Below are 16,624 nucleotides of genomic sequence, written 5' to 3'. Positions count from 1 at the left end.
GTTTGCTATCATCCCCAAGCCTTCTCTGTGCTACTGCATTGTAAGTGGAAGTCTCACATTCTACACTTCCAGCCCATAAACCCACTGTCGCTCTCATTTCACTTTATGCCAATACTCCAACTCTCTCCTCTAAAGTACGTTGTTTTGATGACTATTTCCTCAGAGAAAGAAATCATTACTGCTCAGAGGGCCCCCCCATGTCTTTAAGTCATTTAAGCAATGTTTAATAAAGCAAACCAAGTCTGACGAGTGTCACTTTGATCCCTTAACAGAAACTGACATGCTGACTAATAACACACTCCCAAGTCTTTTTCTTAAGCAATTTGTCTTCTTTTACCAGCAACTCATGAATCTGCCCCATAACCTCTTGACTGCATCTATGCAGTCATCACTCTCTGTCCCAATTTTGTGCCTAATCACAAGTTCTTTTGTCTCAAGGCCCATTGCAGCAGTGAATAAAGTAACTCACTCCTGCTCTGTCTCTACAGCATAGCAAGCACAAAAAGGACATGTTTCTTGACCCCACTGGCTACTTACTTCTTCTCCAGGAAGCTTCCATTCCAACAGGCAGCCGACGACAATATCTGCATAACCTCATGGCTTGGAGGGGGGAAGACAAAAGGAAACAGGGATGCTAATATGAATAGATGCCATGCTGTGCTGCTGCATACCTCATTTGCTCTTTTACCAACAAATCTAGTTGCCTCCCTTCCATCCCTTGTATGCAAAATATTATTATAACCACCCATGTATTAGCAGTGGTGAGACTGCAGGGCACAGAGGTTTAGTGACTTCCTCAAAGGCATGTGACAAGGCGCTGGCACTACCCTCCTTCCTTTCCCGAAGGCACCCACATTGGAGACAGAAGGGATTTTTAATCAGACTGTTTAAAATTCCTTGCTTCTTTTTAGCAAAACAGCGAGAGCCCTCTGGCACCTTAAAGACTAACAAATTTATCTGGGCATAAGCTTTGCTTCTTTTTGCTAACTCCACTCTTGTGTTAGAAGATACTTTATTTAGAATTCAATACCCCCATCCCTTCAGTTAGGAGCTGATAAAGCTCTGACACATCTTCCTGGTTTTGCTAGGAAGATGTGACGTGGGATTCCTGATATAAATTATGAATTGGTGAGAGAACATCTCAGGGTTTCAGAATAAACAGTAACTAAAGTTCAAACACTGTGTGTATCATGCAGAGAAATACTTCTGAGACTTGGATGATGCATCATTTGAGTTTGCCCCTTAGCTTTCGGTATCACTTTCCATGTAAGCATTGTGCAATAATAGGTGTGGACCACGAGTAGTGAAATATTCCTAAATATGCATTTTTAAAGGGTTGCATCTGAACAAACAAAGTTTCCTAAAAGCTGAATCTTCACCTACTGGCCTTTCCCTTTGATATGAACAAGACCCAAACTAGAAAATGCTGCTGAGTTCTAAAGCGCAGATGCCACACTAGCCAACAAGGCAATTAAAGAAAAGTTTATTTTTAAAAAATGGCTTGTACAAGAACACCTACTTGACAGAATTAGAGTTGTTCCGTTCTAATAGCTTTTGTCTCCAAACGTCTATAGTTTCATCGTTTATTAAACAAGTGTAATGTAATTGATTTATGGTCCGGAAATCATCAGCAGGCAAGGAATTCTGTGAGAAAATGCAGATCTCAGTATTTGAGAAGACACGTAACACAATTTCTTTGGTGTGGATTGATAAAAAGGCTGCCACATCATTTACCATCCCAAAGGGATCCCTCAGCCACCTCCAAAGGAGACGACACTCCCAAACAAAATTAAAAAGGGAAAGAGGAGGAAGAAAAGAATTAAGAATTTGATTTCTTAAACAGTGCCAAAGGCCATTTCAATACCCCCACATACAAGTATAGGCTGGGTGGGCCCAAGAGGCTGGTTTTATAGCAGTGACTGTGTGATTTATTATTTATATAGCCCCAAACGTATGCTTGATATTTTAAGGCACCCATCACTGAGGAATTCAGGAAAGGAAAGAAAGACAATCATCTAAAGCCTCCCCATCTCCCGCTTATCACCACTATCAATCTCTAAATTCAGTGGTCACAAAACTCCATCCTGAGCTCATGTTGGCAGACCAACAGCATGCTCATTGTGTGGCCCCAAGCTCAGAAAACATACAGCAATGACCCCTGTTCTACAACTGCAAAATATCCCTTTTTTATAATCCACAAAGAGTATCAATGGCTCTCCCCCTCCTTCATGTACCATAATGAGGCTGCCATCTTCTCAATTGCTCTTCTACATGTTTCAGTGTGGAATGCAACAGTGCTACTTCAATTCTCTCCACCCAGGAGGAAAAATTTCAGACCTGTGTTAGAGTTGGGTCTTCTATAACCAGTAGAAACTATGGCACAGATGGGACCTAATCACTGGACTTGTTTTGGCTACAGTGCAAGAAATGTATGCACTAACAAGGACTGTAATGTGTACACAGACATGTCTTTCCTTTTGCCTGGTCACTACAGAACACTGTCAGGCAGACAGAAGGAGTTTTGCACTTCCCAGGCATAGTGTGCAGAACTCTAGGCCATCCAGTCATCAAATGTGAATTAAGATATTTTTGCTCCAGACCTGCTGACAAAGGGTGAAATCCTGGACCCACTGGAGTCAATGAGAGTTTTGCCGTTGACTTCAGCTGGGCCAGGATTTCACCCAGCAGGTACAGATCAAGATGACAGATGCCCACATGTAAACAAACACAATCAAATGTTCAGCAAATGTTTCATAGCAGGGTAAGGAAAGGCTTCACAGCTAAAGACAAAGGTAAGAGCCAAGAGCTGCCTGAAGTAGATCCGTCTTGCCTGAAAAAACATGCAGAATAACTTGCTATTTATTACACATGAATGGCCCTTGAAAAACATCTCACTCTTTGGAACTGCAGTCAGCCAGGGATGAATCCTCCACCACTAAGACATCAGGAGTAGTATGAAACATGAACAGTGACTCCAGACATCAGTCTCTAGGGTATAGGCTCTCGCCCCAGGAGGTATAATCCCTATAGGCATCACAAATGGGTCCAGGAGATGTTACAACCACACAGCCAGATGGAAAAGGGGTCAGGGAAACTTGAAGCTCTTTTCTATTGTAATGGAGAGTCATAATGTGGAAGAGATTGAGAATTAACTGCCCTGCCCTGGAAGTTAATGCCAGAGGTGGCCAAGAGGCAGCTATCGATCTGCTTTCTGTGGGCAAGCTCCAGGGAGAGAACCACCCCTCAGCATGGGGAGCAGTCCAAGGAAGTTCCAGGAGTTCCTGCATTTCCAGAGGACCCCCTCGCTGCGAGGCTCCACAATGTTGACGCACTTGGTGTTAGAGTTTGCACAGCTGCTAATCAGACGGCTGACCCGGCTTCCTTTCAGAACTGATGCTGCCTATGTGCATTCAATAGCAAAGTAAAAAGAGACACATCTTTTCTGCCTCCCCTTGTCGAGAAGAGAAAAAGCATTCTTTTCTTACCTCGTATTTGGAGCAAAGTACAAATGTCCGGTCTCCTCCACAAAAGATGTGTTTAACAATGTGATATTTAAACGCATCTGTTGAAGGAAGAGACACAAACGCGTTACAGATCGATGAACACAACTTTCCTACTTCTCCTTTCACCTGTATTGCCTAAGGCCCTAAGCAACCTCAACTCCAACCGAGGCCCATGGAGCAAAAGCGTTCAGCATCGAGTTAGGAGATGTTCCAGGCTTGGCAGGGACACATCCTTTAAAATAAAGGGGGCATAAAGACTCCATGTGCATATCACAAAAGACGTACCACGATGCAGAGTACGGTAAGAGAGACTCTTTACAAACCTCCCTATTTGCAGTTAGTCACAATTAAACGCAACGGGGGATCCCGACAACTTTGGGGGGAAAAGTTTCTATACAAACTGAGGCCCGAATCCTACAACTTGAGTCAGACAGGATGCTGCCAGGAGCCCAATGCAGGAACAGAGCCTATATTTTTGTATCTTTTACCACGGAGGTCAATGATTAGAACCCTGGTATTTAAAACTAGTCACAACTTTAGCCAAAACAACTATCATATCAAATCTTGTTAGCTGTGACTATCCTAGTTTTCACATTTATGAGAATTTCCTATTTATCAAGTAAATAATGAGACCTGAAATATAAGTTTGTATTATTTTAAAAGTCCTTAAAAATGTTTAATGTTGTCCCTGCTTCCTTGTTAATATTTATATTTACAAAAACATACATACAAACAAACAAACATACATACAAGGCATAGCAGTCAAACTGATTATACACAAAGTGAGGTTTAATAGACAGAGTAATCCAGTTTTAAAACAGAGGAAAAATACAATTCTGTTAACTTCTTTTTCAGCTTTTGTAATCATAGATGTTACTTGCAGTTTTAGTAGGTGGTTTTCAGATAGAAATGTGATTTTTCAAGTTGATGGCCTTTGTTTAAATAAAATCCTGATACAAATAACTGAAAACCAGAAATCTCAATTAGGATAAAGAAAATCTGGTATTACTTTAATGAAAGCAATGAAGGGAATATAAACTTTTATCGTACGTATACTGAGATGGCACAGAGCAGGGTCTATTTTAATTGGGAAAAGTTTTTATACCTTGATTTTTAGAAATCAAATCTGATACTGCATCCAGCCGCTCTTGTACTTAGAGTCAAATGTTATGAGTTGACTTCAAAGTACATGTGTGGCCACTGGGATGTCATCACCCCTTTCAGATGAACAAGGAGATTAGCTCAAATAGAGGAGCACGCATAGCCAAATTTATGAACGAGGGCCTGACCCAAAGACCACTGAAATCAATGGGAACCTTTCCACTGACTTCAGTGAGTTTGGGATCAGGGCTTACAATGAGAAAGATCAATCCTCACCCCATGTTTTACCAACTAAAATTATAGCTGCTTTTGAATTTTAAAATAAAAGCTGTCAATTATTTTTTAATATTGTTATAGAAAAAGCCAGTATGTTGTCTATGAAGTGAAAGGTCCTCATTCCCTAATTACGATGGAATGGTTTCCTAGAAAAACATTAAGAAAAAATTTCCCAGCAATCAGCCACAGATCAATTCATCAAGGTTTCTGTCTGGCCCAATGGCCCTGCCTAGTGCTCAGTAGTGCCAGACAGAAAAGAGGGTTGGATACACAGATGAGAAAGGCAAAATGAATTCCCAGGGCTCCTTCCCGTTATGTTTTTTGTGCCGTTTCTTTCTGTGTCAAATGCAATGTGACTTTACATCACTTCACACTGTGCTTCTCTCTTTGAAACGCTACAGTGTCACACACAGAAAGAGAACACTTACCAGCTCTACCTGACAGCTGCCCATCGTCCACTGCCCAGTGACCTTTTACTGGAGATGGACACTTAACGTTGCATATGTGTCCAGTTCCCAGCTGGCCTTTTGTTCCACAACCGAATGCATAGATCAGTCCTGAAGAAGGCACAAAGGCTAGAGTGTGCTGTCTGTAATGAAGACGATGACAATGTTTGTGCCATGTTTAAATAATGTTTTTTAAAAGCAGACTAAAAACTAGTCATCATGAAAACGATGGGCCAGAACTTCAGTTCATGTAAGCCAGCACAGCTCCATTTACAACAACAGCAGATTGCTGATTTGCACCAAAGGTCTCGCCAAACAGGAGCATTCAGCCATGATAAAGAGCGACAGAATTCCTTGTGCTAATAAGAGGAATGCAGCTACCTAGGACGGATGGGACACAATCAGAGCTCTGTGCATAGCATGGTGTGTGAACACACTCGTTTTTCTCCTAAACACACCTGGGTTCATTCCACAAATGCAATGAGTTTGCTGACGTTGGCCTAGTAATTTGCAAAGGTCTGTCCACGTCACAAGGCTACTATATAATTTAGCATTACTAATTTACTCTCTTTCTGAGAGAGAGAGGCTGAATGTAATTAGGGTGAGGAGACTGCAGCTTTAGACTCAGATTTTCAGGCCAGAAGGAACCATCATAATCGTCTAGTCTGACCTGCACACTGCAGGTCACAGAACCTCCCCCACCCACTCCTGTAATAGGACCATAATTTCTGGCTGAGTTACTGAAGCCCTCAAACTTTGATTTAAAGACTTCCAGTTACAGAGAATCCATCATTTACCACTGTTCAAACCAGCAAGTGACATGTGCCCCACTGCAGAGGAAGCTGAAAAATCCCCAGGGTCTTAGCCAATTTGATCCGGGGAAAATTCCTTCCTGACCCCAAATATGGTGATCACTTAGACCCTGAGCATGTGGACAAGACCCACAAGCCAGACACCTGGGAAAAAAATCTCTGTAGTAACTTGGAACCCTCCCCATCTAGTGTCCCATCTTTGGTCATTGAAGATACTTGCTAATAGTAATTGCGGATGGATCATATGCCATTGTAGGCAATCTTAACATACTATCCCTTCCATAAATTCATCAAGGTTAATCTTAAAGCAAGTTAGGATTTTGCCCTCATTACTCCCCATAGAAGACTGTTCCAGAACTTCACTCCTCTGATGGCAAGAAACCTTCATCTAATTTCAAGCCTAAACTTATTGATGGTCAGTTTGTTTCTATTTATTCTCATGCCAACAGTGGCCCTTAAATAACTCTTTTACCTCTGATGTATTTATAGACAGCAATCAGCCTCAGTTTTTTAAGGCTAAACAAGCTGAACTCCTTAAGTCTCTTCTCATAAGGTAGATTCTCTGTTCCTCTGATCATCCTAGTAGCCCTCTCTGCACCTGTTCCAGTTTGAATTCATCTTTCTTAAACAGGGGAGACACAGAGACCAGAGACACAGTAATCCAGATGAGGTCTGACCAGTGCCTTGTATAATGGTACTAACACTTTAGAGTCCAGTTGGATTGTTCTTATATTGGGGGATCTTACACAGCACCAGGACATAGCACAATTCACAGCCCAAATCAGAACCAATCTCATTTACAGAGACCATTAAAATTCAGACATACATGAGGATATAACCTAGTTACCTGTAAGTATGATCTACAAAGCAGAGAGGAATCTAACTCCTCCATTTGCATCTGAAAAAATACAAGAGCAATCATCTGGGCTACCCTCCACAAGAGGAAGCCATCCATTCCTCACAGTCACTCACCTGCCACAAGCGATCTGGGACACTTCGCTGCCCATCAGCTCCAGAACCCTCCGGGGGTTAACCTCATCATTCATGGAATCATGGCCAAGCTGCCCGCAGGAACCCGCACCAAACGTGAATACCCCTCCACTCTGTTAATCAGACAGCCCATGCACCATTTAGTGAGCCATTTCCCAGTAGCACATCTCTCCGTCTGGTTTCACACCCGTTCCTCAGCTTAAACAGAGACTGTGCTAAGTATGGAGGTATATGAAAAGGCAGCTTTCACAAGTCCTGACAGTGCAATGTCCAGTGAGGCATTTATAAAACTAAAATGGTCAACTCTACTGCTGGGACTATATCTAGATATGTCTATGCCACACACACTCCTCCTTCAGCATCTGTTAAGAATCCCAGCTGCTTTTAGAGGGTCGAATAGCACAAATGACTAAGATTGCTTCCCCCACTCCTAGATCAGCATCTTTGGTGCCCCATAACTTAGGAGTACACCCTGCCCTGGCTGATGAATGACAGCCCCACTTTAACTTTCAGTGCAGGATGCAAAGTCCACCTGTTTGGATGGACCTTTGAGGAGGCCAGAGGGGGAAGGCTGTGATATCTGCTGATAAGATGCTGGATTTCTGTGGGCTCTGCCAATGTTTTGCTAAGGTTTGGATTTTATTGTTATGCACTGTGTTTTTGATGTCTTGCCAAGATACCGTAGGTGGCTGTGGGTGTGAATACAAAACAACTTAAATCCAAATCCAAAACAAATATTTACGGCTCCACTACGGAACTGGGTGGAGAGGGGTGGGTTTGGTGATTAATCTCAGAGTAAATTAAAACAAGATTTCATACTTAAAGATGATGATACTGGGGCCGGGAGGAAGAACAGTGGTGCTAAAAGCCACATGGTTCTTGCCTTACATCACCCAAAAAACTAAACTAAGCAAACCCAGTAAGGAATTCCTGGATTGGCACCTTTACCTTTGTTAGAACTGCTGTATGTTCTTCTCCACAGCTGATATAGACGACCTGCTGAGTCCGTAAGAGCTTCACGTGGCAAGGGCACTCTCGGTCTGCATTAAAGACAATGGGAGCAAAAGAGGCGATTCATTGATAAGGTGCAGAAATTCTTGAAAAACTTTAGCAGCCTGATTTTCAGAAGTGATGAGCACCCACAACTCTACATCGACAGGAGCTGCAGGTGCTCAGTATCACTGAAAAAAATTAGACTCTCAAAGATAAGCTTTGGAGATAGAAAGCACTAAGAGACCTAATCAAGGCCACAGGGGGATCTAGCCATAGCAAACAGGTGAGCAGCTAGCTAATGTATAACCAAAAGACCATGTGTGACAGAGTTAAGTTCTGCAGACCTGGGACAGTCTCAAGGTTAACACTGCAGGGGACACAAAGGAAACCTGAGACGTCACAACTCAAGGATACTTCTGAGTTCAAACTAGCAAAGGAAGAGAGTTAGGGAGTTAGATAGAGAGTGTTTCAGCCCAGCTCTAGTTGGAGCAGAAAAGGCACATTTGAGATCTTGTCAACTGAAAATGTGCTGAACAAAGGCGAATCCTGTGAAGTCACAAACAACTGACTCATCCTAAGAGAATATCTTACAAGGAGGAAAGGATAAAAAGAAAGGTATCTGCTAGGATGACCAGAGTACCCAAGACCAGTTCAAATATGATCAACGGAATTCTTTTTAAGGGTACATTTCCATGTGTAACAATTTCCTGTCTACCAGTATGTTTTATTCCATAGTGACCCTGGCTTTAAATCTTTCTTCATTCTGGATGGTTACTAGAAGTCTAAATACAAGGAGGGTAAACTAGAGTGCTTGGCCTTAAATGAGGATATTGACATAATAGGCATCCTGGAAACTTGGTGGAATGAGGATAATCAATAAGACATGGTAATACCAGGGCACAAAATATATAGGAATGACAGAGTAGGTCACTCTGGTGGGGGCATGGCACTATACGTGAAAGAATGCAGAGAGTCAAAGTAAAAATCTTACACGTATCAAATCATACCATAGAATTTCTATGGACAGAAATTCCACACTTGAACAACAGGAATATACTACTGACCAGGATGGTGTCAGAGACTGTGAAATGCTCAGGGAGATTAGAGAGGCAGCAAAGGCAGAAAACTTAATAATAATGAGGGATTTCAACTATCCCCATATTGACTGGGAATATGTCACCTCAGGAAGGGTTGCAGAGATAAAATTTCTGGACACCACAAATGACTGCTTCTTGGAGCAGCTTGTCCTGGAACCCACAAGGGGAGAGGCAATTCTTGATTTAGTCCTAAGTGAAGCACAAGTTCTGGTCCAAGAGGTGAGTATAGCTGAACCGCTCGGTAATAGCGACCATAATGTAATAATTTTAACATCCTTCCAGGGAGAAAAATACCAAAAGTATCACACCACAGTAGCATTTAACTTCAAACAGGGAAACTATACAAAAACGAGGAAGCTAGTTAAATGGAAATTAAAAGGAACAGTCACAAAGGTCACAAAGGTGAAATGCCTGAAAACTGTTGTTGCTATTAGAATTCTTTGAGACTGCCAACAAGCATGTGGACAAGTGTGATCCAATGGATAGAGTGTACTTAGATTTTCAGAAAGCTCTGACTAGGACCCTCATCAAAGGCTCTTAAGCAAAGTAAGCACTCATGGCATCTGAGAGAAGGTCCTCTCATGGACCAGTAATTGGTGAAAATATAAGCAACAAAGGAAAGGAATAAATGGTCAGTCTTCTCAATGGAGAAAGGTAAATAGCAGGTTTCCCCAATAATCTGTATTGGGACCTGTGCTGTTCAATTTATAAAAAAATTATCTGGGAAAAGGGGTAGATGGTGTGGTGGCAAAATGTGCAGACAACACAAAATTACTCAAGGTAATTAAATCCAAAACACACTGAGAAAAGTTACAAAGTGATCTCACTAAACTGGGTGACAAAATGGCAGATGAAATTCAATGTTAATGAGTGCAAAGAAATACGCACTGGAAAAAATAATCCCAACTACACAACAAAATGATGGGGTCTAAATTAACTGTTAGCAGTCAAGAAAGAGATCTTGGAGTCATTGCGGATAGTTATCTGAAAACATCTGCTCAATGTACAGAGGCAGTCAAAAAAGCTAACAGAATGTAATGAAGCATTAGGAAAAGGATATACAATAAAGTACAAAATATCATAATGCCACTATATGAATCCATGATACACCCACACCTTGAATACTGCATGAAGTTCTGGTCGCCCCATCTCAAAACAGGTATTTTAGAATTGGAAAAGGTCTAGAGAAGGGCAACAAAAATGAATAGGGATATGCAACAACTTTCACATGAGGAGAGATGAAAAAGACTGGGACTGTTCATCTTAGAAAAGAAATTATTAAAGTGGGATATAATAGAGGTCTATAAAATCATGAATGGTATGCAGAAAGCATATAAGAATGTGCTAGTTACCCCTTCACAGCACACAAGAACTATAGGTCACCTGATGAAATTATCAGGCAGCAGGTTTAAAAACAAACAGAAGGATGTACTTCTTCACACAATGCACAGTCAACCTGCTGAACCCGCTGCCACCCAGGGGATATTGTGAGGGCCAAAATTATAATTGGGTTTAAAAAAGTATTAGGTAAGTTCATGGAGCATAGGTCAATCAATCGCTATTAGCTAAGATGGTCAGGGATGCACCCCATCCTCTGGGTGTCCCTAACCCTCTGACTGCCAGACACTGGAACTGGACAACAGGGGATAGATCACTCGAAATTGCCCTGTTCTGTTCATTCCCTCTGAAGCACCTGCCACTGGCCACTGTTAGAGACAGGATACTGGGCTAGACGGAGCACTGGTCTGATCCAGTATGGCCATTCTTATGTTCTAGTAACCATAATTCCAAATAATTGCCAATAACTCCCCTTTTTTTACCCTGTACCTGTGTATTGTTTTGTATGACTCAAAGGATCAGGTCCTCCCTCATACTCATGCTGCCTTCCAAAACACTAGCTTGTAGCTTATTACCAAAACTCTGTTAAGAGTCACCTTGTTATGCAAGGATTTTGACACTTGGGAGACATCCATAACACCAAGTGCCAAGGTCATATCAAGCAGAACACAAAGAAAGATGTCCAGTATTTCAGAAGATGCAGTATGTAAATGCAATGCCTTTCACCCCTTGGTGTCTTTTAAGAAAGAGTCGTTACCTTTGGCTGCAGAAGATTTGAGATGCTTCCCTCTCTCCACATTTTTTGTAGACAAAATATTTAGAAGACTGTCTTCTCCATAACGAAGACACAAAACAATGGTACACATGCTAGTGCCAGGGCCAAGCACTTCAAGAAAAGATGAACATCCGGTAGCTGTTTGACTTCAATGGGAACAGCTTCATACTCTGCACTTTTGAAAATCAGGCCACCTATTTATAGCTTAAATTTAGGCACCTATCTTTAGCCCATGGATCCAACAGGTGCTTTTTCAGGGCGGAGAGGGGAGAACTGTGCCGTTCTATTGATATTTTTCTATTTGAATTATTGCAGAACATTAATGCATTGTCTGTTCACCCTATGGCCACCGTTCTGACACTTAGGGCACATTGCCTGGCATGACATTCCTATGCATTGTTACAGAGAAATGGAACATTCAAATCTATTAAATAACCTAGTGCTGTGAAATACTCTCAGATGCTGTTAACGTTCATTAAGAATAATTCACAACAGCTAAATCTTAGATGAGTCACTTATAGGAGAGAAAAGCTTTAGCCCTTAAAAAACCACACATGAAATGTCCCCACTCCTTTTAAAACATGTTCCACCATTCTCAAAAGAACAAAAATAAAGGAGACACCATAAAGCATTAATAATCACACACCAATATTGTTGAGAGAGAGAGAATAGCTACCGAAGACAAGCGTTGAGACAGGGACTGTCTTTTGTTTTGGATTTGTATCGCGCTTAGCACAACAGATTGCCCTAGGAACCCTGCTCCATGGGGTTGCGAGGCACTACCACAATACTAACAAATAATACTGTCAAATGGAGCGTTGACCTGCCTACATGCTTTAGGAATTCCCAAGCACTGATGGGACCATGTGCCTACAACATTTTGCAGATTCAAGTCATGCCTTCAACATTCTTTGCACATTTTCTGTGTTGTTTCAAAATACATGTTTGTATAAGATAGGTGGGCTGTTAAAAGCTGTAACTTCCACTTATATGTAGGTGAACTGTGGAGCAACTTAATGGCTTTATTTTGCAACAATATATAAGTATTGTGCATAGAGAATATTTTGCAAATTACATTATGAAAATATAGCATATTACAAAAGGCTAAATATACAATATATACACATCAAAACAGAACCATCATTAACTTACCTGCATTGCACATTCCGTGTATAATTTACACAATCAATAGCCTGCCTAGTAGTTAACCATGTATTTAAAGCCACCCGGAAAACAGCTGATCGGCTGATTTGCACCTGCAGAGAAACCCCTCTGATATATACACAGAGTTGACAATGTGTGAACAATAATAGCAGGGTGTCCCAGGCCAGGGTGGACATGACGTTTGTTTTTCAGAAACTTATTCTAAATCCATGCTGCAAACTGTTTGGAGACTAAGTTACCATGAGATTTGGCTAGCACAGCTGTCAGGGGGGAAAAAAAGTCGTTGGCCACATGCTACCAATAAACAATATTTGCAACATGCAATATTGTGATAATGTCTACTGCAAATCATTGTAGATTGAATACTTGCTTATTGCTAGCATGGCTTCAACCAACCGAGGGCCCAGATCCTGCAGGCTGTTCCCACATGGGTAGATTTCGGCTCTTCCATGGAGCCCCACTGACTTCAAGAGGAGTTACATTTGCTCAGTGCCTCTGCAAAACAATCAAACCACTGATCTAGGTGCCAAAATATAGGCACCCAAAAAATTTCTGGCCAATTTTTTTTTTTTTTTTTTTTTTTTTTTTTGACCTTGCTAATTCTCATTTACATCTGCAGAGCGTTTCCTCCCATGCATGATATGAAAGGCTCATGGGCCCTTTGGGAGGAATCGTGGTTTTGTGCTCTCTCCAACGGAGCATGCCCATTGAGAGGCCCATAGGCCACTTGGTAGAATGAAGGATTCTTACAGAGAGCAAAGCCATGCTCAGCAATCAGCTCATCCTTCATTGTTAAGAGTTCCAATACCTTGCTCGTCACTTAAGCCCAGCTGTCCTGAGTTGTTCCTCCCCCAGGCAAACACAGCTCCGGAGAGAGACAGGGCAAAGCTGTGAGCTCCGCCGGCAGCAACCTGAGCCAAGGGGATCCCATCGAGAGACGTGACGCGCTGTGGGCTGGCCTGGGAGGGGCATTCTTTACCCAGGCCCAGCTGGCCATAGTTGTTCTGTCCCCACGTGAAGAACTGGCCATCTGAAATGAAGAAAGACAGCTGAAGTCAGCATATAAAATCTGCCCGACATGGAAACAAATTTGTTAAGCTGAATAAACGGTGCTGTGGGCTTCCGTGCCTACTGAAAGCAGGAGTGGTGACCAAGAGGGTCCTGGCTACAAAAATATGCACTATGGAGATGCCAAGTAAATTAATAAATAAAGTGCGTGATTGAATGAAGAGATTACGCTGATATTCAGTGCAGGACTATTGTAGAAAACTACGGTGGCTTACACCGCCAAACAGAAAAAGGCACGTGTTCTGCATGCTGAGGAGCAGCACCCATGAATGATTTTCTTACATATCGAGACCGAAAGACTTAAAAAAATCCCAGCCATCATACAACAGTTAGGCAGCTGGTGTACTGAGACCATTGCTTTCCTTTCTTACCAGAATCCTCTTGTCATTTCTTGGACTCCCTCCACCACTTCTTGTACCCACTACCACTGGTTTTCTATAGTCTTTTTTTTGGATTGCAAGCTCCTTAGGTAGGGATGTCTCTTTGTTATGTGAGCGAGCAGAGCTTAGCACAATTGGGCCTGGCCTTTAAGCACTTCCACAGTACAAATAATATCATTAAAAACATAGATTAAATATAACCGTACCAGTCGCGAGAGCTAGGCAATGCCAATTGCCACAGGAAACCTGCAGTATCGTCTCTTGGTTCAGTTTCTTTATTAACCTAAAGCAGGGAAGGTTATTTTAAAAACTCACCACACACAGGCACGCAATGTTATTAGAGTCCATCACATCTTGTCATCACACGTTTATTCTAACCCCAAACCAATATTTTACCTGCAACATCCATTTCCCCTACAGTGATATATAGCCCCAATTTTTAAGAGATTACAGTTTAACCCATTGGGGTGACAAAGCAGCAGAGAGGCTAAGAACACCCCTGGACAGTAGAGCAACACTACAGACTTCAACTAGCTTTAATACAACCAAGCAAACTTTTTCAGTACAGCTGAGCTCTGTCATTTGTAAATTGCTTAGAACAGCTAAGTTCACAGTGGTTCACAGTGTCCATGGCACTAGGCTCTGCCATGCATCTGGTGTTTGCTAGTGTCAAAGAATGGGATGTGCATTTCTTTCTGTTTACTAGCTTAAGAATGGCACAGGGCTCTTAAGGTGCAGTTATTTCTTTGAAACATTTAGAAAATGGCGCTGAGAGGTTTTCGTTTTTGCCTTAATGATTTCTGTATCAACTCTGCTCAGTTCACATGTAAAGAGAGGCTTTCCTAGCTTCCAGTACTGTAGAGTCAACCTGGCAGCTGCGAGCCAAACTGGATCCCTTCAGATCATGCAACCTCAAGATTCTGAAACTGGAACTTTGTTAACAGTTTTCCTCATGATGCACAATCTAGAAGAGCTGTCAAGGCTCTGTTTTGGCTCTGCAGGGCTAACAGGAACAAGTAACAGAGCATATATCTGCCCCTAAAGTAAGGTAATCCGGCTCAATATGTACAGGGACTAGGTAGCTGGATTAAGGTGATCTTTTAAATCATTTTTCAGATGCTAACACACTCATTATGCTGTTTAAGACTTGCAGCACCTAGAAATTATAGGAACAAATCAGATTAAACAAACATCAAAAACATCAGCACTATCTAAAGATTTCAGAGTAACATCAACTACAGTACTGATATGGGCAGTTGCATAGCTTCCTTATTAAACTGTGATGTGCCATAAACTCAGCTAAGTAAAATGAGTGACTAGGGAACATTGCATGAGGCTTTCAAAACCACAGTGCTCAGACATACTTCCAAGTTTACTTCTTTAATCTTGAAAGACAGATCCCACAGCAAAAGCATTTTTGGGGAATCAGAGGGTGGTTAGGTATCAATCAGCATTTCCTTCGCATCCCAACTCCCCTCACATCTCATACAAACTTTTAAAATATTATATCATCAGAAAAAATGCATCTGCTAATTCATGCCCCATTTTTCCTCCTTGGAAACCAGAATGGGAGGCTCATTTTGTCTGCAATAGCGCAGCATAACACATCGGATTGTGCAACAGAACTTAACACAAACTCCTCTCTGTACCAAAAGGGACACATGACTTGCAAGATCCTCCACTTTTAGTTTTTCTTTTGTTTAAAATTTACCGGAAATTTATTGGTATGTATTAGAAAAATTAAAAACAAACAAAAACAAAAAAACCCGGTGAAAAATCAGTGCAAAAAAAATGGACTTCAGTTTTCTAGGTCAATATCGAGTTTACTAGGGGAGGATAGAAAAAAATGCAATAGAGAAAGTAGGAGTATTTCTCACCCGGAAAGAGAGATTGGTGGCTCAGTAACCGGGGCAGCCCATGTTACTGAGCCGTCATCTCTCCTACTGGAGCAAAGCAGCTGGATCCAGAGAGTTCCGGCACTTCTTTTATTAGTACTCGAGCACCGCTATATACATACGTGTGCGTGCGTATCTTCCCCTACATTGCCTCACTTTAACACACAGCCTCACATTTACACTTAGGCTAATTTATTATTAGCATAAATACATCTAACTAACGTAAGATTGGATTTTCTCAACGTAATCCGTATTTTCATGTACTTGCATGGTCCAAAATTTATTTTGGGAGGGGGGAGGGGAAATTGGTGAAAACCAAATAATAGCTTTTGTAGAACCTGAGATTTTTTTTCAGTAAAAACGAAAACCAAGGGGCCTTGATGACCTGATAAGAAGAATATGGGTGGGGAGAAAAGTCCTCCCTTTTCTACTCTTAAACAAGAAGGGCTCACTGAGGTTAATGAAGAGACTTGCCCAAGCCCAGGAAAAAGAACTAGAACAGTGGTGTCAAACATCCAGCCTGCGGGCCGGATATGGCCTGCCAACCTTTTTGGTTCGGCCCCTGGCGGCAGTGTGTGCTGCCGCAACATCTCGTGGCATTGTACTCTCTGGCGGTGGCATGCGCTGCCACCAAAAGGTACAACTCCGCGAGATGTCATGGCATCACGCGCTGCCGCCAGAGAGTACGATGCCATGAGATCTCGCGGCGTCACATGCTGCCACGAGATCTGTGTACTCTGGTGGCAGCGCGTGGAGCGTTGTGTGCACGAGACACAGAGCTCCAAA

General features: G+C 42.0%; 1 protein-coding gene across 5 annotated transcripts in view; it reads right to left on the bottom strand.

The window, feature by feature from the left end:
- The window catches only part of HERC3 (HECT and RLD domain containing E3 ubiquitin protein ligase 3), an 89,391-nt gene that overhangs the window by 41,868 nt on the left and 30,899 nt on the right, over positions 1-16,624 (bottom strand). For 4 of the 5 annotated variants that reach the window (XM_067557156.1, XM_067557158.1, XM_067557159.1 and 1 more), the window contains 8 exons: positions 14,150-14,226; positions 13,304-13,525; positions 8,077-8,168; positions 7,111-7,241; positions 5,309-5,469; positions 3,486-3,562; positions 1,520-1,644; positions 538-600 (listed from right to left, as the gene is read on the bottom strand). In XM_067557156.1, the coding sequence (XP_067413257.1) occupies positions 538-600; positions 1,520-1,644; positions 3,486-3,562; positions 5,309-5,469; positions 7,111-7,241; positions 8,077-8,168; positions 13,304-13,525; positions 14,150-14,226 (948 nt within the window). Of the gene's footprint in view, positions 1-537; positions 601-1,519; positions 1,645-3,485; positions 3,563-5,181; positions 5,470-7,110; positions 7,242-8,076; positions 8,169-13,303; positions 13,526-14,149; positions 14,227-16,624 lie in introns of those variants that run through there. The other variant, XM_067557160.1, reaches the window with a different exon arrangement.

This window comes from Emydura macquarii, unplaced genomic scaffold (genome assembly GCF_026122565.2).
Source record: "Emydura macquarii macquarii isolate MOO-44397 ecotype Brisbane River unplaced genomic scaffold, CSIRO-AGI_Emac_v2 contig_1790, whole genome shotgun sequence".
Taxonomy (NCBI): domain Eukaryota; kingdom Metazoa; phylum Chordata; order Testudines; family Chelidae; genus Emydura; species Emydura macquarii.
This window is presented reverse-complemented; position numbering and strand designations above follow the sequence as displayed.